The 18,300-nt window shown below is 44.4% G+C and overlaps 1 protein-coding gene across 1 annotated transcript; it reads left to right on the top strand.

The window, feature by feature from the left end:
• The first annotated feature begins 1,539 nt into the window (after positions 1-1,539).
• LOC123045997 (E3 ubiquitin-protein ligase WAV3) lies at positions 1,540-7,048 on the top strand. The gene is made up of 2 exons (XM_044469261.1): positions 1,540-2,025; positions 4,918-7,048. Exons 1-2 carry the CDS (start codon positions 1,807-1,809, stop codon positions 6,784-6,786), a joined length of 2,088 nt encoding a protein of 695 aa, XP_044325196.1. The 5' UTR covers positions 1,540-1,806; the 3' UTR covers positions 6,787-7,048.
• Positions 7,049-18,300: the final 11,252 nt, after the last annotated feature.

Raw genomic sequence — 18,300 nt, 5'->3', positions numbered from 1 at the left:
GGTGGGTCCATTTTATTAGGATGACATGGCAGTCGACTAGGCGGACAACTCAAATCCTTATCCACTATGGTTGTATATGATATGGCTCATCAATCATTGACACAAATTCATATAGTCATCTAGGGGTGACAGTTTTGCCCATTGGTATGGGTACCCATGGGTACCCTGCCCGAATACAGTGGGCATGGGATGAGACTTTGTACCCGGTAGTGGTATCCATACCCGCAAAATATGGCTAGGGCATCGATATGAAATTGTATATATGGGTAACCCAATGGATACCTAAAAAAAGTTAATATATGAAAAATAATCCTATGTCATGTGGGGTTAACATCAAACCCCTACGATCCTACCAAAAATCAAAAACCCATGATTCCCGAAACCAGCTATAGCCCATCGGCTTGCCACTTCTCATATGTCTTACGTGATTAATTTCTCTACTTTTTTATATGGTAATGCAATATATTGTACACACCGGATATCCATTGGGTAGGGGCATTGGTGTCAATTTGTGCCCACAGGTACTGAAGTGGGTGGGTACTAAAGTGGGTGGGTATAGATGATTTCTGTGGGTATAAGTTTGGACAGAAGGGGGTTGTGCCGATCCATACCATATCTATTGCCATAATGCGTCCTTACAAATGGATCCAGCTGGCGGTTGAAAAGAATTTATTCTCTTCGTCCTTATCTCCTCGTTTTCCGCGATTGAACTTTGACCATTTTTAGCATCAATAATATATTAATTATTCATTAATTACATGAAATAAAAATTTAAACAATATGTTTTACCTTGTATTGAATTGTATAGTTTTTGTGACATACAGTAACAAACATTTTGTTAGTTAGATTGATGGTTAAAGTTGGACCTTGCAATATGATTGCATCATATATTAATAGGAACATACGGAGTAAAAATACGAAGTTGCCTAGTTAAGCCATTCTTTGGTTTGTAGGAATTTTGTATAAATTGATCATGATTTTAACTGTTAAAATATAAGTTGCACGTACCAAAAGTATAACCATCGTAAAAATTATTCAAATACGAATTCAACAACATATTTTTGTTGTTCTAGCGTTTTGCTAGTCAAATATGTGAACAAACTTTAAAGAGCACTGCTATACACACGACGGATGGACGCACGACCCACAGACGACAAGTCAGGTAGACCGTAGGATTAGCTGGGGTTTTTAATCTGTGTGGCTCCTGCTCCCGTCGGGCACACATCGTCCAGCAGTCAATCGTGTGCAGAGCACTTTCGAACTTTAAAATGTAACGAAAATCCATATTTAAATACTGTCGTCCCCGTTCAACCGCTCCACTGGCAGGGGCGAACCAGAATTCAATGCACCGCCTCCGGCGTCCTGTGACCTCCAGCTCCAACTAGGCGCTCCCCCCTCACCGCCGCCTCTCCCGGTGACTTGATTGCCTGCTGTAAAAAACAGAAAAAAAAAGAAAGAAACGCCGTCCCGGAAAGGAGCCAGCCAAACCCCCGTCGTCACTCGTCACTGGATTTAAACCCCCACGCTGACCTCTGCTCCGCCTCCCTTCCTTCCCTTCCCTTGGCATCCCTTGCACGTTTCTCCTCTCCTCTCCTCCCTCCCGCGGGTCAAACCAAGCCAAAGGACACAAGAGAAGAAGCCGCACCCAAACGCTCCACCTCCAGCCACTAATGTCGCGCCGCCTCCCCTCCAATTCCACCACAGCCGCAACGCGCCGCCCCACCATAGCGGCGGTATAAGAGCCCGGGCGGAGAGAGCCGGGTTGGTTTGGGCCTGGGAATTGGGATCGCGGCGCAAGGCAGGCCGATGGAGAGCGCGTGGAGGAAGGCCAAGCGGGCGCTGGCCCTCCGGCTCTGCCTGCACGTCCCCGCGGTGGCCGACGGCGGCGAGCCGAGGCCGGCGGCGTCGGGCGCCGGCGGCTGTCGGGGCGAGGCGGCCGTGACGGTGGGGTCCGCGCCCGAGGAGCCGGTGGCGGGCGGCGGCGCGTTGCGGAGGTCCAAGTCCGGGAGCAGGTCCTCCTCCAAGGTGAGGCAGTTTCCGTTTGCATTTTCCGAGTAATAATAATACCTTGCGTTTCTAATGCAAAATAAATGAAAATAAAATCGGGAGCTCTGCATTTACTGAATTAGATTTGAAATGCTGGTTTGTAGCGAGATGCGTATCCGTCCGCGCGAATTTTGGGTTCGCCTGACCTGCCTACGATGTATCACCGGCAGACGACCGATTTTCTGCATGTCCACGATATTTTAGGCGTTGTCCCTTTTTAAAGCGTTTTATTTACAAGTTCAGCGCTCTTGGAAGAAGAAGATACTTATGTGGATTACCACTCCTGTAGACTGAAGCCGATTCCGAGCGTAGCCATCCTCCTCGTGATCGCCGCCGTTGCTTTGTTTCGTGCGCCCCCTCCGAATCATACATGTCCCTGTTTTCAATCCTGTACTACTACTACTAGTATTGCCGTGGCTTTGGGCCATTCACTTCTTTCCCTCGGCAGCAGATAGTAGTACGTACTAGCAAACTTCCAATACGGTGTTGCGCCAGCCGTGATCTGCTCAGCACCATATCTTTTTAAGCTAATCCATATTTGACTTTGCATTGGATATGCATAATTGCGTACGACGTGGACCCACTTTCCTATTGCATCCCACTATTAATGAATTCCACTTGCCCCCTCCCCTGAAAAGGACCGCGAAAAGCTCGCTTCCTTTGCTCATCACCTGCCCGTGGCGCCGTCACGTGGAGCAAATCCCCAACTCTTTCCTCCTACCACCAGCTTTCTGTCTTTATGGCAAGCGTTCCAACTTGGCACCAGCGATGCAAATTGATGAAATTGTTTCTTGTTTATAGCAATTTTTCTGTGGTGAATGGGCTTTGACTGCCAACTGGAACTGCAACTGCATGCATGGTTTGACCATGCGTACTATGACAATTCAACAAGCAGCCTCACGAGGATTGCGCCTCTTTACTTGACATTTTGCTGTGCGCTTTTTTCCCATGTACTCCCTCTGTTCCTAAATATAAGTCTTTTTTAGAAATTTCACTACGGACTACATACGAAGCAAAATGAGTGAATCTACACTCTAAAATATGTCTATATACATCCGTATGTAGTCCGTAGTGGAATATCTAAAAAGACTTATATTTTGGAACGGAGGGAGTAACAAATGAACTTTTGTAGAGCAGGATTTGAATTACTTCTGATGCATGTAATCGCACGTTTATGTTTCTGTGCGTTCTTTTTTTGTAAGTTGGACCGGAGCACAGCCTGCACCTAGTTTAGTTTTGGTTCTTTTGTTATGTATCACATTCTTGTAGGTTATGTCCTTCGAGTTGGCGAGTTTACTTTGCATGCAAAGTTGGCCTTTACCATTTGCAAAACCATTGAACTTAAATATATGGGGTTGAAACTTATGGTGGTGATAATATATTCAAAGTGAATGGTCAATTGCTTCAGTATAACAACATGTGGGGATAAGACCAGAATTTTTCTTTGCTTTGAAAGTTGGTGGTAGGCAGCTTGGCCCTGTTCAAAGGATTTACTTGGTTTGTACTTTGATTTTGGCAAATTCATGAAATGGCTAACCTCGTTATGTTTGTAAAAGTTGACTGGCGCAAACATTTACCTCATGTTTGTAGTTGTTGACACATACAGTTACACTTTCTTGATGAAATATCTTGGTTTGGCAAATTCATGAGACCGTTAACTTTATCTTTGTAATAGTTGACACAACCAATTACATTTTCTCGATGGTGATGGACCAATAAAAAACAAAGTGCTAGACTTGATGTTCGTTTACCCTGCTCTTATAATGGAGTTTGATTTGTGGTTTGATAGAGTTGTGCCATTGTCTTCTCTTTTTATCGTGTATGTAAGGTGGTACTGGACCCAGACACGGGAAAATGTCCTTTCGTATGTTGGCAGGGTCAAAATGGAACTGAATGTTTGTCCTTTCCATGCAAAAATAGAAACAGTGAGCATTTTCCGGAAACTTAAACAGAAAAGTTCAGAGCTTAAGCGGAAACTTTGCCCCGGAAAAAGATACATAGTCGGAATAGCTGTTTCTTCTGGAAACAGAAACAGTTCCGGAATTTCTCTTTATGTAACTGTGTGTCTAGCTCATACTCAACTAGCCAAAGGCCCATCCACAATAACCCTAAATTCTTTTCCTGTCTAGCTCCCGATCTTTTCTCTTAGAACACAATGCTACCCTCTAGGCTCGCACGACTCGGAGAACCTGTGGTCATGCTGATGCATTTTGTTGTTGTTATGCTGCCAAAGGTGGAAATAAATACTTTGTCATTTTCTAAAAAAAAACACTCTTTCATCCAACTACCAGAGTTCTTTCTTCAGGGCAAACGTTCCAACTTGGCACTATGCACTATCTATCGCAAGAAATGCAAATTGATGAAATAGTTTAATGTTTAAATTATTTTTGTGTCTCGACTGCCAACTGCATGCTTGGTTTGACCATATGGGTGCCAATTCAACAAAATCTCGTAAGGATTAGCTCATTGAGGTGACATTTTGTTGTTCATGCTCGCCGACTTTTCATAAAAGAAAACTGAACTCTTTACAACAGAAATTTAAGTACTTACGATGTAATGTCATGTACTTCCCTCTGTAAAGAAATACAAGAGCGTTTAGATCACTAAATATAAAAGCGTTTAGATCACTAAAGTAGTGATCTAAAGGTTTATGTATTTTGTTTCTTCTAATTTAATCAGGAGCACAGCCTGCAGTTTGCCTTTTTGTGTAGGATATCCTTTGAGTTAATGAGTTTACTTTGTGTGCAATGTACCTTTTACCATTTGCAGAACAACATATATATGTGCCATCCAAGAAGCTGTTTATTTCTGCCTTTTGTGTAGATTTTGATGGAACCATATTGATCTCTATTTTGTTTTGTATTTGAACAGAGGAAATGTGCAATATGCTTTGACTCTATGAGATCAGGCCATGGTCAAGCCTTGTTCACTGCAGAGTGCTCTCACAAGTTTCATTTTCACTGCATCTCATCCAATGTTAAACATGGGAATCATGTCTGCCCAGTCTGCCGGGCAAAGTGGAAAGAGATACCCTTGAATCGCTCACTGTCTTCCCACATTCCTGATGGAAGACGTGGAATTAATGGAGTCCAATTGCCACAACAAGATGCCTATGTGGCTCTTCTCCATCAAGTTCCAAACCGTCAGCGAGGAGTTCGTCGATTACATACTTCTGAGCCAACAAACTTCAATGACGATGAACCTTTACAGCAGACAGAAGCTACTGACAGTCTTAATTTCCGGTCTAAGAGGACTGCAGAAATCAGTACATATCCAGAATTCTCATCCATTCCACAGTCATCATCTCAAGATGGATTTTCTGTCCTGATCCATCTGAAAGCTCCCAGTGCTAGCTCAGACCAGGCCACAGGCAGATTGGTCAATGAAAGCTCAGTTAGATCCCCAAGTGGACGTGCTCCTGTTGATCTTGTCACAGTGATTGATATTAGTGGCAGTATGGCAGGCACCAAGCTGGCACTGCTAAAGCGGGCAATGGGCTTTGTGATTCAACACCTTGGACCATCTGATCGCCTTTCTGTAATTGCTTTCTCATCTTCTGCCCGAAGGCTGTTCCACCTTCAGCGCATGTCGCATTATGGCAGGCAGCAGGCCTTGCAGGCTATTAACTCGCTTGGTGCTGGTGGTGGCACAAACATTGCTGATGCACTTAAGAAAGCTACGAAGGTGATTGAGGATCGCAGCCATAAGAATTCTGTGTGCAGCATCATTCTTCTCTCTGACGGGCAAGATACCTACAACCTTAGCTCAAATGTTCGAGGGGGCTCGAAAGATTATAGCACACTTGTCCCGCAGTCTATTCTGAATGATACACGGCATATGCTGCCTATTCATGCTTTTGGATTTGGAGCAGACCATGATTCAGACTCCCTGCATTCAGTTGCTGAAGCTTCTGGTGGCACATTTTCCTTTATCGAAGATGAAGGCGTGATGCAGGATGCGTTTGCTCAGTGCATTGGTGGGCTTCTTAGTGTTGTGGTACAGGAGATGCGACTCAACATGGAATGTGTTCATCCTGGTGTTCAACTCTGTTCCATCAAATCTGGTAGCTACCCAAGCATGATGGCAAGGGATGGGCGGAGCTGTTCAGTTGATATTGGTCATCTGTATGCTGATGAGGAGAGGGACATTTTGCTGTCAGTGAACATCCCGCAGTGTCGCGAACAGACCTCACTGTTAAAGGTTGCTTGTTCTTACAGGGATCTAACAAATGAGACTGTCAAGCTTGAAGTTGATGAGGTGAAGATCAACAGGCCGACATCCACCATATCTGAACATGTATCCATTGAGGTTGATCGTGAGCGGAACCGCATACAGGCCGCTGATTCTATTGAATCTGCGAGGGCTGCTGCTGAGAGGGGTGCTCTCGCTGAGGCTGTGACCATTCTGGAGGACTGCCGGAGGAGATTATCAGAGTCCTTTGCAAGCAGGAGCGGGGACCGTCTGTCCTTGGCCCTTGACGCAGAGCTGAGGGAGATGCAGGAGAGGATGGCAAGTCGCCAGCTATATGAAGCTTCAGGGAGGGCTTACATGCTATCTGGACTGAGTTCGCATTCCTGGCAGCGAGCGACGACGCGCGGAGACTCGACAGAGAGCAGCACCATTGTTCACTCTTATCAGACGCCATCCATGGTTCAGATGTTACAGCATTCTCAGAGCCATATCCCTTCGCCTCCGGGCCAGCAGCCACAAGCCCGGCCACCCAGGCCGTCGGCAAGGTAGTTGAACCGTTTCGTCTTGGCAGTCAAATGTGCTGACGATGGCGAAGGATGTCGCCTTAGCTTTCATAGTTGTTTCCTTGATTGTTGGCACATAGTACCTGTTGATTCTTCTGCTTATTTGTTTAGTTGAGACTCTCGTGGTGGGTTTATACCGAAGAGATTGAGCTGGGTAATGAATACCGCGTACATTCTGGGATATCTGTACTATGTATTACCCTGTTCTGTCAGGAATAATATTTGGGAAATGAGGCTGGAATTGTAAATAGTCTGGTATCCTAAATTGTTTTCCTTGAATCCTAAATTCTTCTGCCTATGTATACACTGCATTCTAGAAACGTGCTGGCATATTGCTAGGGTATGCTATTGGAGTGTTTCTTTTTCCTTGCAATCTCATCTCCTACAGATGATGTATAAGGGTATCTCCAATGGCGACTCACAAATTTCCTCCCGCGTCCGTATGTGGACAGGAGGATCAGTCCACGGACACGGATGCGGGAGGCCGCCATTCAACGGTGTCCGCATACATTTCAAACACTTTGGCAACAAACCGGATGAAATTCGTACAAACACGACGGATTTCATACATACCGGACGACATTCATTCAATCATGACGGATTTTCGTTAGATTTCGAACATTTAAAACAAAAAGAAACCGTTTTGACCCGACCCTAAACCTATCCTACGCCGACGTCAAAGCCCTTGTCGTCCTCCATCCGCCGCCTTCATGACCATCGATGACAAGACCAATGAAGTGAAGCTGCAGTCTCCTACGAGGAAGAGTAGAACGGAAGATGGACTGACCCACATGGGACACAAGGCCCTGCCATCTCCCGTTCCCGTGCCCTACTCATCCTCGGAGGATTCTGCGCCTTGTCCGTCGCCGGTGGACGTGAGGTCCATGATGGGAATGGTGGCTGCCCGTGTGAGGCGTAGCCGGCGTTGTTCTCGTCCGCGATCGCCTCTAGCGTTGTTCTCGTCCGCGATCGCCTCTAGGTGCGCCCCTGCGGCGCCCGCTTCTTGGCGAGCGGCAGCTTGAGCGCGGACAACCTCGTAGATCGCACGCTGCTCCCGATGAAGTTGGGGTTCGTGGCGGCCATGGCCACCACGGCCTCCTCGCTCGCGCGCTCGACGTCGATCTGGCCCTCCGCCAGCCAGTGCTGCCGTGGGAGGAACATGCTGTACCATTGTTCCTCCTGCACCTGATGGAACAACGACATAGGCGCCGGCGTAGGCGCAGGCTGCTCCTTCGCCATGGTGGCGTAGTTGTACACCCGCGCCTGCTCCATGGTGAAGCCGGCGTGCACAGGCGCGGGCTCCGGTGTGGTGTCTTCAGAGCCCATCTCCATCGTGGGGTCGTCCTCGTCGTCGGAGACCTCGAGCGAGCTGGCCGGCATGCTTGCCTCGATCCTCCTGGCACGATGGCTCTGCTAGGCGGCCAGCTCGTGCTTCGTCTTTGTCGATAGGCTCTTCCAAAGACGTTGCCGCCTGCAGTCATGGCGGATGTGGTGGAAGGGAGGAGGATGTGGAACAGCTTGTGTTGTGGCGTGGTGTAGACCGGGTGTGGCCGCCTTTAAATAGTGGATTCCGATGAGGCCACACGCTCCAAATGTGTCAATGCCTGGCTACTGGGTGGGTTTGTCGGCCGACGAGCCCGCTTAATGGTGGCATACGGACAGACGGGGCATTGAACGGACGTGGTAGATATTTGTCCCATCCCGTCCAGTAATGCGTCTTCCGCATCTAGCAGGCACGAACACCGGGGATGCGTCGCAGGCGGCGCCCTCGACCATCACACCGCTTCAATGCCGACACGAGTGAGAGGCCGCGTCCGCTCTGTAGCCAGTTTCAGTGGGGACTGTGAAGGAAATATGCCCTAGAGGCAATAATAAAGTTGTCATTTTATATTTCCTTATTCATGATAAATGTTTATTATTCATGCTAGAATTGTATTGATCGAAAACCTAAATACATGTGTGAATACATAGACAAACACTGTGTCCCTAGTGAGCCTCTACTTGACTAGCTCGTTGATAAAAGATGGTTAAGGTTTCCTAACCATGGATATGAGTTGTTATTTGATAACGGGATACATCATTAGGAGAATAATGTGATGGACAAGAACCATTCGTTAGCTTAGCATTATGATCGTTTAGTTTTATTGCTATTGCTTTCTTCATGTCAAATACATATTCCTTCGACTATGAGATTATGCAACTCCCGGATACCTAATGAATACCTTGTGTGCTATCAAACGCCACAACATAACTGGGTGATTATAAAGATGCTCTACAGGTATCTCTGAAGGTGTTTCTTGAGTTGACATAGATCAAGATTAAGTTTTGTCACTCCGAGTTTTAGAGAGGTATCTCTGGGCCCTCTCGGCGATACACATCATAAGAAGCCTTGCAAGCAAAGTGACTAATGAGTTAGTTACATGATGATGTATTACGGAACGAGTAAAGAGACTTGCCGGTAATGAGATTGAACTAGGTATCAAGATACCGACGATCAAATCTCGGGCAGTAACATACTGATAGACAAAGGAAATTACATATGTTGTCATAAGGTTCGACCGATAAAGATCTTCATAGAATATGTAGGAGCCAATATGGGCATCTAGGTTCCACTATTGGTTATTGACCAAAGAGGCGTCTCGGTCATGTCTACATAGTTTTCGAACCTGTAGGGTCCGCACGCTTAAAGTTCGTTGATGATATAGTATTATATGAGTTTTGTATGTTGGTGACTGAGTATTGTTCGGAGTCCCGAATGTGATCACGAACATGACTAGGAGCTTTGGAATGGTCCGGAGGTAAAGATTGATATATGGGATAATAGTGTTCGGTCTCCGAAGGGTTCCAGAATTCACCAGAAGGGGTTCCAGATGTTTCCCGAAATGTTTGGGTACGAGAACACTTTATTTGGGCCAAAGGGGAAAGCCCACGAGGTTTTTGGAAAGCGCAAAAGGAAGTTTTGCAGAGTCTAGGGGCCAGACGCCGGGAACCCTGGCGTCTGGTCCTGGAGTCTGAGAAGGACTCTTGCCTTTCGGGTAAAACCGACTTTGTGGAGGCTTTTACTCCAAGTTTCGACCCCAAGGCTCAACATATAAATAGAGGGGCAGGGCTAGCACCCAAGACACATCAAGAATTTACCAAGCCGTGTGCCGGCAACCCTGTCCCCTCTAGTTTATCCTTCGTCATAGTTTCCGTTGTGCTTGGCGAAGCCCTGCAGAGATTGTTCTTCACCAACACCGCCACCACGCCGTCGTGCTGCTGGAACTCATCTCCTACTTTTCCCGTCTTGTTATGCCAAGAAGGCAAGGACCTCATCGAGCTAAACGTGTGGAGAACACGGAGGTGCCGTATATTCGGTACTTGATCGGGACGGATCGTGAAGGTGTACAACTACATTAACCGCGTTGATAAACGCTTCCGCTTTGCGATCTTCAAGGGTATGAAGATGATCTCCCCTCTTGTAGCTATGCATCTCCATGGATAGATCTTGCGTGTGCATAGAATTTTTTTGTTTTCCATGCAACGTTTCCCAACAGTGGCATCCGAGCCAGGTCTATGCATAGATGATATGCACGAGCAGGACACAAAGAGTTGTGGGTGGTGATCGTTATACTGCTTACCACCAATGTCTTATTTTGATTCGGCGGTATTGTTGGATGAAGCGGCCCAGACCAACCTTACATGACCATGTTCATGAGACGGTTCCATCGACAAACATGCAACTAGTTTTGCATAAAGGTGGCTGGCGGGTGTCTGTTTCTCCTACTTTAGTTGAATCGAATTTGACTGCGGTCGGTCCTTGTTGAAGGTTAAAATAGCAAACTTGGTAAATCACCGTTGTGGTTTTGATGCGTAGGTAAGAATGGTTCTTGCTAGAAGCCCGTAGCAGCCACGTAAAACTTGCAACAACAAAGTAGAGGACGTCTAACTTGTTTTTGCAGGGCATGTTGTGATGTGATATGGTCAAGACATGATGTGATATATGTTATTGTATGACATGATCATGTTTTGTAAAAGTTATTGGCAATCGGCATGAGCCTTATGGTTGTCTCTTTATTGTATGAAATACAAACGCCATGTAATTGTTTTACTTTATCACTATGCATTAGCGATAGTTGTAGAAGGAATAGTTGGTGAGACAACCACGATGCAAGGATGGAGATCAAGGTGTCGAGCCGGTGACGATGGAGATCATGAGGATGCTTTGGAGATGGAGATCAAAAGCACAAGATGATGATAGCCATATCATGTCACATATTTTGATTGCATGTGATGTTTATCTTTTATGCATCTTATTTTGCTTAGAACGATGATAGCATTATAAGATGATCCCTTCACTAAATTTCAAGGCATAAGTGTTCTCCCTGAGGATGCACCATTGCTATAGTTCTACGTTTCGAGACATCACGTGATGATCGGGTGTGATAGACTCTACATTCACATACAACGGGTGTAAGACAGTTTTACACATGCATAATACTTGGGTTAAACTTGACGAGCCTAGCATGTACAAACATGGCCTCGGAACACTGGAGACCGTAAGGTCGAACGTGAATCATATAGTAGATATGGTCAACATAGAGATGTTCACCATTGATGACTACCCCATCTCACGTCATGATCGGACATGGGTTAGTTGATTTGGATCACGTATCACTTAGATGACTTGAGGGACGTCTATTTAAGTGGGAGTTCATTATTAATTTGATTAATTGAACTTAATTTATCATGAACTTAGTTTTGATAATTTTGCATATCTATGTTGTAGATTAATAGCTCGCGATATAGCTCCTTTTTTTGATATGTTCCTAGAGAAAACTGAGTTGAAAGATGATAGTAGAAATGATGTGGACTGGGTCCGTGATCTGAGGATTATCCTCATTGATGCACAGAAGAATTATGTCCTTGATGCACCGCTAGGTGATAGACCTATTGCAGGAGCAGATGCAGACGTTATGAACGTTTAGCAAGCTCGATACGATGACTACTTAATAGTTTAGTGCGCCATGCTTTACGGCTTAGAACCGGGACTTCAAAAATGTTTTGAACACCACAGAGCATATGAGATGTTCCAAGAGCTGAAATTGGTATTTCAGACTCATGCCCATGTCGAGAGGTATGAGACCTCTGACAAGTACTTTGCCTACAAGATGGAGGAGAATAGCTCAGCCAGTGAGCATGTGCTCAGAATGTCTGGGTACTACAATCACTTGAATCAAGTGGGAGTTAATCTTTCAGATAAGATAGTGATTGACAGAGTTCTCTAGTCACTATCACCAAGCTATTAGAACTTCATGATGAACTATAATGTGCAAGGGATAACATAAAAGATTCCCGAGCTCTTCGCGATGCTGAAATCGGCAAAAGTAGAAATCAAGAAAGATCATCAAGTGTTGATGGTTAACAAGACCACTAGTTTGAAGAAAAAGGGCATAGGAAAAGAAAGGGAACTTCAAGAAGAATGACAAGCAAGTTGCCACTCCCGTGAAGAAGCCCAAAGCTAGACCTAAGCCTGAAACTGAGTGCTTCTAGTACAAAGGGAATGGTCACTCGAAGCGGAACTACCCCAAATACTTGGCGGATAAGAAGGATGGCAAAGTGAACAAAGGTATATTTGATATACATGTTATTGATGTGTACTTGACTAGTGTTCATAGTAACCCCAGGGTATTTGATACCGGTTCAGTTGCTAAGATTAGTAAGTCGAAACAGGAGTTGCAAAGTGAATAAAGACTAGTTAAGGGCAAGGTGACGATGTGTGTTGAAAGTGGTTCCAAGGTTGATAAGATCACCATCGCACACTCCCTCTACCTTCGGAATTAGTGTTGGACCTAAATAAATGTTATTTGGTGTCTGCGTTGAGCATGAACATGATTGGATCATGTTTATTGCGATACGGTTATTCATTTAAGTCAGAGAATAATTATTGTTCTGTTTACATGAATAAAACCTTCTATGGTCATACACCCAATGTAAATAGTTTCTTGAATCTCGATCATAGTGATACACATATTCATAATATTGATACCAAAATATGCAAAGTAGATAATGATAGTGCAACATATTTGTGGCACTGCCGTTTAGGTCATATTGGTGTAAAGCGCATGAAGAAACTCCACACAAATGGATTTTTGGAATCACTTGAGTATGAATCATTTGATACTTGCGAACCATGCCTCATGGGCAAGATGACTAAAACTCCATTCTTCAGAACAATTGAGCGAGCCAATGACTTATTGGAAATAATACATACCGATGTATGCGGCCCGATGAGTGTTGAGTCACGCGGCGGGTATCATTATTTTCTGACCTTCACAGATGATTTGAGTAGATATGGGTATATCTACTTAATGAAACACAAGTCTAAAACATTTGAAAAATTCAAGGAATTTCAGAGTGAAGTGCAGAATCATTGTAACAAAAAAATTAAAGTTTCTACGATCTCATCACGGAGGTGAATATTTGAGTTACGAGTTTGGTCTTAATTTAAAACAATGTGGAATAGTTTCACAACTCACGCCACCTAGAACTGAAGGAAATATGCCCTAGAGGCAATAAATAAAGTTGTTATTTATATTTCCTTATATCATGATAAATATCTATTATTCATGCTAGAATTGTATTAACCGGAAACTTGGTACATGTGTGGATACAAAGACAAAACACAGTGTCCCTAGTAAGTGTCTACTAGACTAGCTCGTTAATCAAAGATGGTTAAGTTTACTAACCATAGACATGTGTTGTCATTTGATGAACGGGATCACATCATTAGGAGAATGATGTGATGGACAAGACCCATCTGTTAGCTTAGCATAATGATCATTAAGTTTTATTGCTATTGCTTTCTTCATGACTTACACATATTCCTTTGACTACGAGATTATGCAACTCCCGGATACCGGAGGAATACCTTGTGTGCTATCAAACGTCACAACGTAACTGGGTGATTATAAATATGCTCTACAGGTATCTCCAAAGGTGTTCTGTTGGGTTGGCATAGATCGAGATTAGGATCTTTCACTCTGAGTATCGGAGAGGTATCGTTGGGCCCGCTAGGTAATGCACATCATAATAAGCCTTGCAAGCAATGTTACTAATGAGTTAGTTGCGGTACAGAATGAGTAAAGAGACTTGCCGGTAATGAGATTGAACTAGGTATGAAGATACCAACGATCGAATCTCGGGCAAGTAACATACCGATGACAAAGGGAATAACCTATGTTGTCATAACGGTTCGACCGATAAAGATCTTTGTAGAATATGTGGGAGCCAATATGAGCATCCAGGTTCCACTATTGGTTATTGACTGGAGATATGTCTTGGTCATGTCTACATAGTTCTCGAACCCGTAGGGTCCGCACGCTTAACGTTCGATGACGATTTTTATTATATGAGTTATGTGATTTGGTGACCGAATGTTGTTCGGAGTCCCGGTTTAGTTCATGGACATGACGAGGAGTCTTAAAATGGTAGAGAGGTAAAGATTGATATATTGGATGATAGTATTCGGACACCAGAAGTGTTTCGGAGTGTATCGGGTACATATCGGAATACCGGGGGGGGGGGGGGGGGGTTACCAGAACCCCCCGGGGGAAGATAAGGGCCATAGGAGGGAGGCACACCAGCCCACAAAGGGGTGGCGCGCCCCTACATGGAAGGAGGCCTAATAGGACTAGGAGAGGGGACGACACCCCCCTTTCCTTCTCCCCCTCTCTCTCCTTCCCCCTTTCTCCCTCCGGTAAAAGGAAAGGGGGGAGGCGAATTGGATTAGGAGCCCAAGTAGGATTCCTCCTACTTGGGCATGCCTAGGGCTAGCCTCCTCCCCTCTTTCCTTTATATACGTGGGGAGGGGGCGCCTAGAACACACATCAATTGTTCTTAGCCGTGTGCGGTGCCCCCCTCCACCTTTACTCCTCCGGTCATATTGTCGTAGTGCTTAGGCGAAGCCCTGCGCGGATAACTTCACCATCACCGTCACCATGCCATCATGCTGATGGAACACTCCCTCGACACTTTGCTGGATCAAGAGTTCGAGGGACATCATCGAGCTGAATGTGTGCAGAACTCAGAGGTGCCGTACATTCGGTGCTTGATCGGTTGAATTGAGAAGACGTTCGACTACATCAACCGCGTTAAGCTAACGCTTCCACTTTCGGTCTACGAGGGTACGTGGACACACTCCCCCCTCTCATTGCTATGCATCTCCTAGATAGATCTTGCGTGAGCGTAGGATTTTTTTTTGAAATTGCATGCTACGTTCCCCAACAGGAACACCACAGCGTAATGGTGTGTCTGAACGTCGTAACCGTACATTATTAGATATGGTGCGATCTATGATGTCTCTGACCAATTTACCACTATCATTTTGGAGTTATGCATTAGAGACAACTGCATTCATGTTAAATAGGGCACCGTCTAAATCCGTTGAGACGACACAGTATGAACCATGGTCTGGCAAGAAACCTAAGCTGTCATTTCTTAAAGTTTGGGGTTGCGACACTTATGTCAAAAGGCTTCAGCCTGATAAGCTTGAACCCAAATCGGAGAAGTGCGTCTTCATAGGATACCCTAACGAAACAACTGGGTACACCTTCTACCACAGCTCCGAAGGCAAGATCTTTGTTGCCAAGAATGGAACATTTCTAGAGAAGAAGTTTCTCTCGAAAGAAGTGAGTGGGAGGAAAGTAGAACTTGATGAGGTAATTGTACCTTCTATCGATTTGGAAAGTAGCACATCAGAGAAATTCGTTCCCGTCATGCCTACACCAACTAGAGAGGAAGCTAATGATGATGATCATGAAACTTCAGATGAAGTTACTACTGGACCTCATAGGTCGAATAAAGCATGTTCCGCACCAGAGTGGTATGGTAATCCTATCCTGGAAGTCATGTTACTAGACCATGGCGAACCTACGGACTATGAAGACGCTATGATGAGTCCAGATTCTGACAGATGGCTTGAGGCCATGAAATCTGAGATAGGATCCATGTATGAGAACAAAGTGTGGACTTCGGTGGACTTGCCCGACGATCGGCAAGCCATTGAGAATAAATGGATCTTCAAGAGGAATACAGACACTGATGGTAGTGTTACTATCTACAAAGCTCAACTTGTCCCAAAAGGTTTTTGACAAGTTCAAGGTGTTGACTATGATGAGATTTTCTCACTCGTAGCGATGCTTAAGTCTATCTGAATCATGTTAGCAATTGCCGCATTTTATGAAATATGGCAAATGGATTTCAAAACTGCATTCCTTAATGGATTTCTTAAAGAAGAGTTGTATATGATGCAACCAAAAGGTTTTGTCGATCCTAAAGGTGCTAACAAAGTGTGCAAACCCCAGCGATCCATCTATGGACTGGTGCAAGCATCTCGGAGTTGGAATATACACTTGGATAAGGTGATCAAAGCATATGGTTTTATACAGACTTATGGTGAAGTCTGTATTTACAAGAAAGTGAGTGGGAGCTTTGTAGCGTTTATGATATTATATGTGGATGACATATTGTTGATTGGAAATGATGTAGAATTTCTGGATAGCATAAAATGATATTTGAATAAGAATCTTTCAGTGAAAGACCTCGGTGAAGCTGCTTACATATTGGGCATCAAGATCTATAGAGATAGATCAAGACGCTTGATAAGAATTTCAATGAGTACAAACCTTGACTAGATTTTGAAGGAGTTCAAAATGGATCAGTCAAAGAAGGAGTTCTTGCCTTTATTGTAAGGTGTGAAGTTGAGTAAAGACTCAAAACCTGACCACGGCAGAAGTTAGAGAGAGAATGAAATTCATTCCCTATGCCTCAACCATAGGTTCTATAAAGTATGCCATGCTGTGTAACAAACCTGTTGTGTACCTTGCCATGAGTTTGGCAAGGGGTACAATAGTGATCCAGGAGTAGGTCACTAGACATTGATCAGAATTCTCCTTAGAGGACTAAGGAAATGTTTCTCGATTATGGAGGTGATAAAGGGTTCGTCGTAAAGGGTTACGTCAATGCAAGCTTTAGCACTAATCTAGATGACTGTGAGTCTCAATCTGGATGCGTATTGAAAGTGGGAGCAATTAGATAGAGTAGCTCTATGCAGAGCATTATATACATAGAAATTTGCAAAATACACACGGATCTGAATGTGACAGACCCGTTGACTAAACTTCTCACAAGCAAAACATGATCACACCTTAGTACTCTTTGGGTGTTAATCACATGGCGATGTGAACTAGATTATTGACTCTAGTAAACCCTTTGGGTGTTGGTCACTGATACGTCTCCAATGTATCTATAATTTATGAAGTATTCATGCTATTATTTCATCATTCTTGGATGTTTTACAATCATTTTATAGCAACTTTATGTCATTTTTTGGGACTAACCTATTGACCCAGTGCCCAGTGCCAGTTGCTATTTTTTGCTTGTTTTTTACATCGCAGAAAATCAATATCAAACGGAGTCCAAACACCATGAAATTTTTTTGTGGATTTTTTATGGACCAGAAGGAACCCAATGTGCCAGAGCAGCACCTAGGGGCTGCCCCGAGGGGGGCACAACCCACCAGGGCGCGCCAGGCCCCCCTGGTGCGCCCAGGTGGGTGGTGCCCACCTCGCTGGCCTCCTGCACCCCTTCTTTACACTATAAATTCCCAAATATTCCAAAAACCTTCGGGGTTACCCTAGATCAGAAGTTCCGCCTTCGCAAGGCTCTGTATCCGTGAAAACCAATCTAGACCCCGTTCCGGCACACTACCGGAGGGGGGAATCATCTCCGGTGGCCATGTTCATCATCCCAGCGGCCACCACGATGAGGAGGGATTAATCCACCCTCGGGGTTGAGGGTTTGTACCGGTAGCTATGTGTTTAATTTCTCTCTCTCTCTCTCTCGTGATCTATATCATGGGCTTTGTTAATATAGTTAGATCATATGGTGTTTTCCCCTCTCTATCTTGTTGTGATGAATTGAGTTTTTCCCTTTGAGATTTCGTTGTTATCCGATTGAATACTTTTGTGGATTTGAGAACACTTGATATATGTCTTGCAATTGAATACTCATGATGACAATGGGGTATTGTATTGATTCACTTGATATATGGTTTGGCACTCAACTCGCGGATTCACGAGGTGACATTGGGGTAATCTATGCATAGGTATTGATGCACGTTCTTGTCTTTAGTTTCTCTGGTAGAAATCTCAGGGCACTCTTTGAAGTTCTTTGTGTTGGATTGAGTATTATGAATATGAATTTGCTTTGGTGTTATTTTAGTACGAACTCTAGGATAGATCGAACGGAAAGAATAGCTTTGTGTTATTTTAGTATGAACTCCTGAATAGATCAAACGAAAAGAATAGCTTTGAGGTGGTTTTGTACCCTACAAACAATTTATTCTTATGTTCTCTGCTAGATAGGAACTTTGGAGTGATTCTTCATCGCACTTTGAGAGATGGTTATATGATCCAATTATATTAGCACTGTTGAGAGATTGCACTAGCAAAAGTACAGA

This window comes from Triticum aestivum, chromosome 2B (assembly GCF_018294505.1).
Source record: "Triticum aestivum cultivar Chinese Spring chromosome 2B, IWGSC CS RefSeq v2.1, whole genome shotgun sequence".
NCBI lineage: Eukaryota > Viridiplantae > Streptophyta > Magnoliopsida > Poales > Poaceae > Triticum > Triticum aestivum.
Note: the sequence above shows the minus strand (reverse complement) of the source record. Positions and strands in the feature narration are given on the sequence as shown.